The sequence below is a fragment of the Spermophilus citellus genome (genome assembly GCF_964194105.1).
Source record: "Spermophilus citellus genome assembly, chromosome: 17".
In the NCBI taxonomy this organism is placed as follows: Eukaryota; Metazoa; Chordata; class Mammalia; order Rodentia; family Sciuridae; genus Spermophilus; species Spermophilus citellus.
Window position 1 is genome coordinate 11,126,902 of NC_138199.1, and position 13,067 is coordinate 11,139,968.

The following is a 13,067-nucleotide window of genomic DNA, read 5'->3' on the forward strand; positions in this document are numbered from 1 at the left end:
TGCCCCAGCCTCCTCAGTCACTGGGATTACAAGGATGCACCACCACACTTGGCTGTTTATTGAAAGAGAACGAGAAAGAAAAAAGAAAAGGAAATTGAAAAGATACACCTCTACTTGCAAGGATTAATTTTCTAGGATTTTCTTTAACATAACTAAAAAAGAAAAGAAAAAGCATAAGAGGAAGACAAATGAAAAAGAGTGAGTATCGATCATTGTTGCAGCTGGATTGTGGATACATGTGGGGATTCAATAAACAACCTTTTTCTATTGTTCTGTATGTTTAAAATTTTTTATTGAATAAAAGTACACCAAGGAGTTTGGGAGACTTTCAGGGAGATGGGAGCAAATGGACAATCATGAAGTATAAGAAACTAAAAGAACAACTGTGATGGCCCATGGGAGGGAGGTTACAGAGCAGGTACGGCTGGAATGATTCGGTTAACTAAATGAAGATGAGCAGAAAGAACATTCCAGAAGGAGCAAGCCTGTGTGCACAAGCACAGAGGCTCCAAATGGCATGCCTAAGAGTTTTAACTAAGGAAACCAGTTAATTCTGAATTGTTTAGAACTTTCCTGGTTTTAGCCCTGAAACTTCAGCATCTCTAGAAACCCATCAGTACCGAGCAAACCTGGATAGTTGGTCTCCCAGTCTTCCCATTGTCACATGGAGCATGGCACTGGCCAGGTGAGGGGAAGCAGAGCTGAGCCAGAGCAGATGTGAGCCGTGGGACTGAGAATTATAAATAAGAAACTAAGAGGGATCCCCAGGTAACACCCATCCCTGTTTTCTGTCCCTTAAACACCAAACTTCAGCTGCAATCCCTTCATTCCAGGACATTTGAAGAGAACAAGCTAGATTCTCATGTTTCCTTCTCTGTTCCACTAGATAGCACAGCTGGACATTTAACATTCTCTACTCTGACCCCAAATTTATTCATATATGTGTGTGTGTGTGTGTGTGTGTGTGTGTGTGTGTGTGTGTATAGTATATATAATATATATAATATGTATATATAATCAGATACATTCATTAAACACTTGCTAGAAGAACTCGTGATATAATAATGGCCATAAAGGAGGAAATGAAAGTTCAGAGAAGTAATTTGTCCAAGGCCAAATATAAGGATAACAGTATATCCCACATATCTCCCTGCTAGGGTTGTGGAGGAAATAAGTGAATTATGACTGGGATAAAGTACTGAGAATAGTGTCTGAGGGGAGAAAGTGATTGATAAGGGATTGGCTCTGATAGCTAGCAGTACACCAATGTGCCACACTGTGAGGGTGGGGGGAAAGCACAGAAATCTGAAATGTGGAAAACATAAATAACTTGATAATTTGCATTGCAAAATAATTCACCTTAGGGTTGGTGGCTTTGCACACCCAAGACCATTGATTTAATAAACAGGTTTGAGCATAAAGTTAGAGGCGTCTACAACAGAGCAAGTAACATCCTCAAAAGCCTTCAAAGTCAAGTCCTCCCAGGCACTCAAGTCCAGGGGCGCCTTCCCCTCCCCAGTTCCCTGAGCAGATGCCCTCATCTTTCATAAAGGAGTCTGTTCGGCTGGATCCCCTCCCAGCCCAGTGGACAGTCTCCCCCTTGAAGGTCTCTGCTTCCCTAGCCACTGATTGGATTATACAGCAGTCTCTGCAGAGCCTTTCCAACCTGAGAATCTCCTGTTCATCACATGAGTAAGGAAATTTAAGGCGCCCACGATGGGAGAATCCCACCTGCCTGGACTTCATCTCCCCTGGATCACTTCTGAAGGAACCTTCTCTACAGACCACAGAGGTGCATCCAAAGTACAATCACCAGTAGGAAGGACTCTTGCCCACCCCACCACCCTAACAGCTCCCCACATCCTGGGTTAGTGTAGAAAAGGGCCGATCTAAATCAGCGTATCCATTGGCATCTTGAAAACTGTCAACCCAGCGGCTGACATCCAGCTTCCCCAAGCATAGTCTGCCCAAGGCTTATAAACTGGGGGACCTTCCTCTCCCATGGCAGTGATTGGCATCCTTCTGTCACAGTAGAAAAGCAATAGGAACATAATTGGGAGAAGTAAGGGTGAACATGCTGCTTTGCCCCAGCTCAGAGATGTCTGGACCTGGGGTAGGGGGTGCTTTTATGTGTGGGCATTTTTGTAACATAAGGGGTCCACCATAGGCACTGGAAAGTACCCAGAGGTATTCTTGCCATTTTGCATGTGTCCTCTCCAACCTCCAAAACAAATGGGACTTCCCAGATCTGTCAAATCCTGCACTGAGGCACAGTTGACCCAGTCTCTGGGTCAGTTGTAAAGTATAATCAACCATCACCACTGTGCACCTCCCCCAGCCCAGATCTTCTGATTGCCGAGCCTGGGGTCGGGAGGAGCCGCCCTTCCCAGGCACCATCAACCAAATGCATGCCTCCACCGGACTGCAGGGAAGCCTCATGAATTTTTCACAAGATTCATCTAATAGTGGCTGAGCAGAGCCGAGAAAGCCACATCCCCAGTGCCTGTGCCAGCAGCTTGCAAAGAGTTAACCCATTAGGCCACATCCTGGTGAGCTCATCCCCGCTGGAGCCTGCTCGGTTGCTGGGATTCACAGCACATCGACTTCTGGATGTGGCCAGGGTGGCTTTCTCTGGCTGGGATGAAGGACTGGAGCAGGAACTTCCTCCCTGAGCGAGCACCCAGTGAGTCCCAGGTCCCCCATCCTCCCTTGGGACATCGAGGACAGTAAGTAAGCAAGAGAAGGTTCCCTTCTGCCCTTTTTTCTTCCACCTCCCTGGAGGAAGGAGCTGGGGTTAATGTGGCTTTAGAGTGTTGAGTGTTTGAACTGGAGTTGGAGGCAAATGTGAGTGACAGCAGCCAGCAGGTTGGAGGGGACTGCCCATGCAGTGCTGGTACACCATGGCAGAGGGAAGTGTCTCTTGCCGTGCGCCCGGGAGAAAATAATGTTTGTGCCAAGGGTTTCTCTAGCCCTGCATGTGTAACACGGGGTTTCCATCCTTGGAAGCCATTGGAGGGAAGGGGTGAGCAGGACTCAACCACCCAAACCTATTGGAACAGGCACAAAAATTCCAGACAGTGAAGTTCAAGGTCACCCACAGACCCCAGCATGTGTGGGCCAGACCTCAGACCCAGCCTGCCCTCCTGGGCATCCCTTATTTGACCTCGGAGGCTGCCAATCGGTCCCTCCTTCCTGCAGGTGTGGCCCATGCCCAGGGCAGGTGAAAAGAAAACAAGGTGGAGCACACTGGTCCGTCTGGGCAGTCTTCATCCCGGGAAAAGGGGAAACAAGGCAGGCGTTTGGAAACACGGACAAAGACACGGCTCCGTCTGGCAGGCATGTGCCTAGGGACCCGCCTTGGAGTAAAGCTAGATGTGGTTACACGCATTATCTCCCGAGCTGTTTTTCCCCCAGATCCTGCACACTGACTGCGTGGCCTGAACAGGAAAGTGAGGGGCACCCTCCAGATTGACTGTGACCTTAGGGCAAGCTTCCTTCTTAGAAGTCCTGTGAGCTGGAAACAGATGGGTGGCTGTGGCTGTGGCCGTGGTGACAGCAAAAACAGTATATTCTGAAAGTCCCTGTGGCCTCTACTTTATCAGCACGGGCACAGGGCCCCACTTACCTTATCAGAGGAGTGGACTGTCACCAACTGGATGTCCTGGTAAGGAGAGGGGCAGCAGAGCAAGAGAAGGAAAAATCCTGTGGATGGGCCTGGACAAGCTGTCGCTGGGCGTGGCAGGAAGAGGGAGTCTGGAAGGGAGAGGGAAAGACCCTTCGATTCTCACCCACACTGGATGCTCCTTGGGAATAATCAATTAAGCCGTCACAGTACTTCCACACGGCAGCCCGCCTTGCCTCTCTTCCTATCCCCATTCACTGGGCCAGACTCCTCGCTGTTAGGTCATGTGTGCCCTTTCCTCTGTGTTAGGTCCTTGCAATTCCCAGAATAGCCCAGCTCCTATCAGAACTGGCTAGGTGGAGGGGTCTGGCAAGGAGAGAGGGGAAGAATTAGATAACTCCAGGCCCAGGAGCAGCGGTACAGTGAGGCCCCTTGTAATAAGGTTACAGATGGATTACATGATGTGCAATTCAATTTGAACTTCTAATAATGCATTTTTTTTGTATCTGTATGTGCCATGCCATGTTAGAAGATTCTTATAGTAAAAACAAGTGGCTGTGGTTGATTTGAAGCTCAAACTCAGCTAGACACCTTGTAATTGTATATGCTAAACATGGCAACCCTGTTAGTATTGGCCATCACACATTTAAATGAGGGTAGCTCCAGGGAAGGACTAGAAAATGAGTTCTAAGACAAAGAGGAACAGCTATAGAGGTGGTGGAATGCTAGGAAGGAAAATAGGGGGGAAGAAAAGAGAAGAAGAAGGGGGTGTGGGGGAGACAGGGCTCTGTTTCTGAGAACACGTGGTGCAGGATTTGAGGCCAGGCAGTTGTGAACTTTGGTTTACTCGTCTGCAAAATGGAAATGGTACTAATAGTACCAACCTCAAGGTGCTGTGAGGATTTAAATGGATGCTCCAGGTGAGGAAGCAGCACGTACCAGGTACTTTATATTCAACTGGTGGAATAATGGTGGTAAATTTGCACTTGCTCTGCCACAAGCCTCATTCTGCCCTACTGGTCCAGCTCAGAGCTCCCGCCACAGAACCCCCACATCATTAGCAGCTCTGCCCTATAATCCCAGCCTGTTCAACCCCTTGCCAGATCAGCCACCATCATGGTGTTATTCATTGCCTGCATCCCAGTTCCAGTATCCTCCCACTCTTCTCAAAAACCAACCCCCAAGAGGAGTAAGAATAGATCTCAACCTGGGTTCTGAAGCCACATAGGCTCCAAAATCTCACATTCCCTTCTTGCCTCTCTACTCACCAATGCGTAACTTTGGGAAAAATCACTTAAAAACTCTCTGATCCTTAATTTCCCTATCTGCAAAATGGGGTAGCAATCCTACTTCCTTCAGCCACGTGTTGGGGGGATTTGACCAGAGGATACAGACCAGGAGCTTAGCATGGCTCCCAGCACACAATGAAGGTTGGGTGGCTAGTAACTAGTTATCATTATTGTATGACATTGCTTGTACTGTGGAGAAGCAGCAGTTAGGGGTCCTAGAAGACTGTCAGAACTTTGGCCAGCAGAAGACCAACCTGTCTTCATGATGTGAACAGAGACTCAGGGGCAGAGGAAGGGCAGGGGAGGAGGAGTTGATCATATTGTTGATCTGAATGGTTTATAACAATTGAGTGAGAAGGGACAGGCCTGAGCCAGGGCTGGGTTCTCTGGCCCCAACCAGACACCAGAAAAGCAAACAAATCCAAAGGAAACTGCTTTGCAAACCACCTGCAAAGCATCTCCTCACTCCACCCACCATAACTCCTGTATTTAGCCATTTAACAAATGTTTGCCAGGCACAGTGGCACCACAGGTCTGTGATCCCAGCTACTCAGGAGACTGAGGCAAGAGGTTGGCAAGTTCAAAGCCAACCTGGGCAACTTAGCAAGACCCTGTCTTGAAATAAAATCAAAAAGAAAAAAAATCAAAAGGGATATTGCTCAGTGGTAGAGTGTCCCTGGGTTCAATCCTGAGACTACCAAAAATTACTGAGTCTCTAGCCTCAGCAAATGCTGAGCAGTTGCTGGAGAACACAGGAAATTAAGGGAGACCCAGCTCCAGCCCCTGAAGGACTCTGGAGAGAAAGAAAGAGCTCCCAGAACTATAGGTACAGACACATATTTGGTCGTCCTTATTCACTTTAACCATGGTCCCATTAAGTGGTTCCTTTCAGACACTGAGGAATCTACTGAAGGGAATAGAATTCCTTATTATCTTGAACACTCATTATAACTCACCAATCTGCAGATCCTCAGCACCAAACCATAGGTTGGGACATGAGTATATGAATATATTCTCTCCTCTCACTGAGGCATCTCTTCATCGCCCTGAGTAACCCCCACTTTGGGTCAGTAGAAGACACCTCCATCCACCCCAGAAAACCCTTCATGTGCCCTCTAGCTGGTTCCTCCCCACCCCTCCCACCACTGCTGTGAGGCTTGTCACCTTCATGAGCTCTGGAGTGTTCTGTAAATGGAAACGTACAATATGTGTCTAGGTCATCTGTGGGTATACGTTCTCATTTCTCAGGAGCAAGTTTATTTAGGAGTAGAATTGCGAGGTCAAAGGACAGATGTGTGTTTAGCTTTATAAGAAACTAGCAATTTTACACACCCCACCGCAGTGGCAAAGGAGAGCTCTGGTTGGTCCACGTTCTCACCACCATGCAGTACTGTGAGAGTTTTTAAATTTTAGTCATAGTAGTGAGTGTGTGCTGATATTTCATTGTGGGTTTAATGTGCATTGTCCTGTTATATATCGTTTTTAAGCACTTTTTCACTCATTTTTATCTCATAATGGATAAATATTTTAAATATTTTGCCCATTTTTCATTGACTATTTGATTAATAAGCTATAGCAGATACTATATCATTTTTAGGCACTTTTTAAACTCATTTTTATCTCATAATGGATAAATATTTTAAATATTTTGCCCATTTTTCATTGACTATTTGATTAATAAGCTATAGCAGATACTTATTTTATAAATATTTCTCCCAGTCCAGAGCTTGCCTATTTATTTTCTTAACAATGTCTTTAAATAAGCACCCATTTTAAAGTTTGATGAAATCTCATTTTTTTTATTGTTGTTGTTGTTTCCCCCTCTCTTCTAAGAAATCTTTGCTCACCTCCAAGTCACAGATATTCTCCTGTTTTCTCCAAAAGATTTATAGCTTTGGCTTTAATATTTCAGTTCATAAAATTCATCTCCGATCAATTTTTGTTGGTGTAGGGTGGGTAAGAAAAGTTTCATTTTTCTAACACAGGAATATCCAATGATTCCAGCATTTGTTGAAACAACTTTTCTTTTTTCCCATGGAATTCCTTTGGTGAATTTGTTGAAAATCAGTTATCCTCAGTGTTTTGTTGTTTTTCCTACCTTCTCCCTTCCCTTTCCTTATCTGGAGTCTCTTTTCTGATCACATGTCCACTTAAGCCAGGATAAACTCTTCTTTCAAACCAGGACATAGGTTTCAAGACACAGAGCCCAGGGGTTCTGGGCATGTCAAGTGGAACCCCAGACTCTCTCACATCCAGGCCAAGGAGAAGAGAGCTAGAAGCCCCATCATGCAGCCCCTGTTGCTGGTTCCCAGTGGGAACAGCATCCCTAGAGGGTTCACTCTAGGTAAGGTTGAGGGAGGTTCAGGTCCTGGTTCAAGGCTTGAGAGATCCCCCATCTACTGGTAGATTTCTAGGATTCGTCCTTCAGAAACCAACACTCCCTGCCTTTCCTCACCATTTGACCTCCTTGCACAATGCCCAAGACGTGAACACCTCAGACCACACATAGATCATCATTCTGCCTGCTGTCTTGCCAGAATCAGGCTAAACTTAGGCATGCTGCTCCTCTTCAGCCTGGAATTTCCTTTAAGAGTGAAATGTTAGGACTCCCAAAGTGAGAAACTAGTAAAAAGGGTGTGGCTGCCCCTTTACTCCTGAAGAAATGCAGGGCTTCTGCCCTCTGGGGTGGGGGGGGGCGCTAGAAAATTTACTTATTCAAAAGAGAGAACAGGTGGAAGGCACCTGCCACCTGCTGCCACACCTTTGCCATTCTACACCTGGGAAGGGGACTTGGGATGACTTCTTTTGTTGATTTCCATAGAGGAGAAACTGAAATTTGGTTTAAATGCCAACGGCAACCCTATTAACTCCTTGTCTGATAGACACTGGCCAAAGCAACCAATCTCTGGACACAGAGGTAATTTTAATAAGACCAGCTCTCATTCTGTGTTGCAGTGATGAGTGGTCTAAGGAATGAGCCCACAGTTCCTTATGGAATCTTCTTTAAGAACAATGGTCTATCAACTATATCTGTTTCTAAGGCAAAGGGAAGAATCATCTTACAGTGATGTCAGAGGCTCTAGGGATTTTCCCAAGATGCTACTGTACCATTGATCCTCCCCCCTCCTACTTCCTTACCTCCAGGCCATCTGAACCCCAAAGTTCTTTATAAACAAATCTCCCCACATCCTCAATCTTTCCATAATTTATGTCTTCCTTTGTCCCGAATTAAACGTGGGTCTCCTCTAACAACAATCCTCTACCATTCATGTCCTTTCCCATAAGCCTCCCCAGAAAAGTGCCACTCACAAACCCAGGGCAGCCTCCTCCTAGCCCCCATCTGCACTTCCATGTCCCGATTCTCCACCATCACTCAAAAATCAACATTTCTTTGAGAAAACTGATGGGGCCCTACTTAGGGTTACCAAATTTAGCAAATAAATGTAAAAACTACACACTTAAATTTGAGTTTCAGAGTTACCAAATTTAGCAAATACATGTAAAAACCACACACTTAAATTTGATTTTAGTATAAATGCTTCATGCAATATTTGGGATATACTTATACTTTAAAAAAAAACTACTTGTTGTTAATCTCAAGTTTGCATTAACAAGTGTCCTTCATTTTATTTAGCAACATGATCCATATTTGTTTATCTCTAAATCATATATAGAGAGAAGGTTTTTTTTTTTGTACTAGAAATTGAACCCAGATGTGCTTAACCACTGAGCCACAGCACCAGCTTTTTAATTTTTTATTTATTTTTTATCTATTTTTCTAAAATTTTGAGATGAGGTCTTGCTGAGTGGCTTAGGGCCTCGCTCAGTTGCTGAGGGTGGCTTTGAACTTGCAATCTTCCTGTCTCCGCCTCCCAAGTGGCTGGAATTATAGGCAAGCTCCATTGCTATCAGCTTAAATCATAATTTCTTTTAAGGACTTTGTACTTGAATTCACAGTCTCCTTCTAGTCACATTCTGCTATCTTTACCTCCTTGCTTAGTAAACCTCCAATCTGTGCACGTCTTTCTACTTACCTTGCTGCAACTAAACACGCCGCCACCTTGTCCCTCACCTGAACTGCTGAGACAGCATCTAAATCACTCGTTGTGCATCTCAGTCTTGGATTCCCTTATTTACTCTCTTTCCTGCAAGCTGGATTGATTTACTTACTATGAAAATGAGAGCTCATCAATCTTCTTACCTAAACCCTTTATCACTTTCCCTTGCCACTCTTTACCTTGGCCCTCAATACCCTCTATCAGATGCCAGTCCAGGACCCAATCATGACGATTTTAAGGTTTTGCAAGCCGTGCAGTCGGTTGAGCTGAAATTATAACTACAAAAGCAGCAATAAATAAGTAAATGAGCTTAGCTATTTCGAACATAAAATTTTAAATTTTATATAATTTTAGTTTACTACAAAATAGTCTTTTTCTGCTTTCTTCAACGATTTTTAAAAACCATTCTTGGCTTGCAGACTTTATAGGAGTAGAGTGGCCTGCAGCTGGCCACCGCCTGGTGGAGCTGATCTGAATCCTGCCTCCATTTCCAGCCTGATCTTTCACCCCTCCCTCAACACTCAACAAGCACTGGAGCCCCCAGAAAAGTCACAGTCCTTGCAGAGTCCCTGAAAATTCACACTCTCAAAAGTCCCTTGAGACCTTGGTGTAGAAGTACCCCCCCCCCCAATCAAGCTTTACCCAGCTCCTGTTGGTCTCTTTGTTTCCTTCCAATTAATCATCCTTCCAGGAGACTGGATTCTTGGCTCCAGGTGTGATTCGATAGCCACTTTATCCTTGACCTCATTGGCAGGAGTCATCATCAATATGGAAAATGTCTGTTTTCCCTTCAGTCCGTAAGCTCTGACGTTCCAGACTGGTATGCCCTGTTCTCCTGGGTGGGTCCAATGGCACATAAAATCCTTGAATAAATATTTTCAGTTGTCCAAATAGCTAGAATAAAGGTGTTTAAATGTCCTGATCAAAAAGAAATCATAAATGTTTCAGGTGATGGATATGCTAATTACCCTGATTTGATTTGGTATCTGTAGGGGATTGGTTCCAAGACACCCTGTGGGGTACCAAAATCGGAGGCTATTCAAGTTCTTTATATAATAGGTATGCTAGAAATCACTATGCAGTGGGGAAAAGCTCCTACTAAAGATGAGTAGGCATCCTCATATGATTCTGGGTTGCAATAAGCAACGCAAGATCTCCTAACACACTTTATGCTCTCTTCTCTCAACTCCACCCCCACAGGAGAGAAAATCACCTTTTGTTTTATTTCTTATTTTTTTAAAGCATTCTTTACTTATTTTTATGTGGTGCCGAGGATCAAGCCCAGTGCCTTGCACATGCTTGTGAGGCGAGTGCTCTACCACTGAACCACAACCCCAGCCTCAGAAGATCGCCTTTTAAATGACAATTTAGCTTATGCAAATATGCCACAGGATCCATCTGTGTGCCTGTGGTTACAAAAGCACATTGTGACTTTTTTTTCAAAGCTTTTGGTAGCGGAGATCCAAATAGGCTCCCTACCTTGTTTCATCTTTCAGCTGTCTCCAGAGTGTCTAGAACCTGCATATCCTTGACTGAACAAGTAAGCAAGTAAATACTTTCTCCCTCACCAATCCTCTCTCTAACCTGGCTACTTAAGGCAAATTCAGGACCTGGTCCACCTATGCAAGCCAAGTCTCTCTAGCAGAAGCCCATTGTCTCCCCTGAGATATGCTCAGACCCCTCTTAATTCAGCATTTGCTAACATCCTTATTCAGGAGTGGGATTTGGGAGATTCCCCCCTCTCCCATCCCACCCCCACCCCCTGCCACCAAAATGTTTCCTCGAGAATGGAGGCTGTTCCTCAAGATCACAATGAATCCCACCCCAACTCCATCACAAATAAAGTGCCAGCTAAATGGCTAGAGCCAAACCCAAATATGGAGTGGGGACTTGCCTTTTGGTAACTGTTACCAACCCCAGAGCCAAAGAGAGCTTGTGATAAAGGAGATGATGTCTGGAGGTGGTGACTCTGGAGCCCTGACACTCTAGAACCTGCTCTTTCCTCTTGCCTAAGGCATTCCTTCTTTGTTGAATGTTTTTGATTTTCAGCATCTTCTTCAATTTAATCCTTTCAACCATTTGGGGGTACTTCCCTCCTCCACAGCTCAGGCCTGACCACTGGATTATTTTCCCACCATCCCCAAAGCAGAATGCACCCACTTTCTAGAATAAGCATTTCTATAGGCCTCACCGCTGACAGGAGAAAACAGAAATTGTAAAATTGCCAGTTCACATTCAAATACACCAACCCAGAAGGTGGGGAAGGGTGGCATTTAGATATTGGAAGATCACACTCTGAACCCCAAACATCACCGTCCTGGGCTGACAAGACCCATGGAATCCCAGGGTGCACTGAGAAATGCCCCCCAGTCTGTGCATACCCTGGCATTTTCAAGAACAAGAGAAAATCTGAGCTCTAGCACTTCCTTATCCTGGGCTCTTACACAAATCACTACACCTCCCTGGGCCTGAGCTTTTGATAGGTAAAAGAAGGCTACAGCTTAATGCACAGATCAGATTGAAACCGCATGTGTTAAGGAAGGAAGAGTTTAGGTGCAGCGCTGGGCCCAGCCACACGCATACACATATTTACACATAGAGGATCACTCTCTGAATTGGCAAAGGATACCATTTATGGAGTACTTACAACGCGCTAAGCATCCATCCAAAGCATTACAGGTCCTAACTCCTTAACCCCTTTCGAAAGCCCCGGGAGAGAAGTAGTGGTATTACCCTCATTTCATAGATGAGAAAACCAAGGTGATAGAGAAGGTTAAGTGACTCTAGATGGCACAACTGGAAAGTGGTTGGGTTGAAAATAAGATACCACTCAATAAACTGCAGCTCTTATTTGACGTTTGTAAAATGGGACCATTGTTTCCTGGTTAAATATTAAAACCAGCTGATTTGAATGACATAATATTTATCTCTCACCAAAAAAATATATATATATCAGCATAGGCATTGCTTATTGGCATGGATTTCATCTGGTTTTCCTTTTTGGCTTCTGCAAAACAGACCTGCATTACCCTCCATTGAGAGACAGGTTGGAGAGGGATGCTGGGTAGAGAAAGGGCATTTGACAAGGATTCCTTTGACCTCATTCTTGTCTCTCACTTGCCAGTACTAGGTGCCAGTCCTGAGCGGCCATGACGATGGAGACTCTCCCGAAGGCCCTGGAGGTAGACGAGAAGTCTCCAGAATCCAAGGATCTGCTGCCCAGCCAGACCGCCAGCTCCCTGTGCATCAGCTCCCGAAGTGAGTCTGTGTGGACCACCACTCCCAGGAGTAACTGGGAAATCTACCACAAGCCCATCATCATCATGTCGGTGGGCAGCGCCACCCTGCTCTTTGGGGTGGCCATCACCTGCTTGGCCTACCTCTTGAACGTGGATGATAAGACCAAGGTGGTCCTCAAGATGATCGGGCCCGCCTTCCTGTCCTTGGGACTCATGACGCTGGTGTGTGGGCTGGTGTGGGTCCCCATCATCAAAAAGAAACAGAAGCAGAGACACAAGTCGAGTTTTTTCCAAAGCCTCAAGTTCTTCCTCCTGAATCGCTGATGGTGGCTTGACCAAGAGGAGATCCCATAACCACTTTCACATCCCCATTTCCTCCTTGGGATGCCAGAACCCTGATGGAGGCAACCCCTGTTCTTGGCGCCCCACTGGGAAAGAGAGCTCAGGGCTCCACCCATGAGCAGCCTGGAAGCGCTGCTGGCTGAGTCTCCACTGTTGCTGATGCTTCTTTCAGATCCTTTCTTTGCTCTCCTGCCCTTCTCTCACATCCGGACATCATTGGACTTTCTCTGCCAAGGGCAGTGCATGCTGGGAAATTCCTTGGGGCTAGGCTACACCCCAAGGAGAAACTCACGTTTACATATCTGAGTGCCTGAGCTGGATTCCGCATTTGCATCTTTCTGGAACCAAAACTGACCAAAAGAAGTCCTTTACGGAGGAGGAGGGAAGGCTGAATTCTGGCCCGCTGGGCTTAAGAGCTCCAATTCCCTTTAGCAGTCAAGACACTAACTTGTGTTTCAGGAGACCAAACAAGTCACAAGTAGCAAACATTCCAAAGACTGAACCATGGAGGGGGGTT

At 45.6% G+C, this 13,067-nt stretch overlaps 1 protein-coding gene across 1 annotated transcript; it reads left to right on the forward strand.

Annotated features, from left to right (window-relative positions):
- Positions 1 to 12,118: 12,118 nt before the first annotated feature.
- Positions 12,119 to 12,532, forward strand: PIRT (phosphoinositide interacting regulator of transient receptor potential channels; the record flags this gene model as incomplete). Its single annotated transcript, XM_081272455.1, has 1 exon — positions 12,119 to 12,532. One exon carries the CDS (start codon positions 12,119 to 12,121, stop codon positions 12,530 to 12,532), a length of 414 nt encoding a protein of 137 aa, XP_081128581.1.
- Between the last annotated feature and the right edge of the window lie 535 nt (positions 12,533 to 13,067).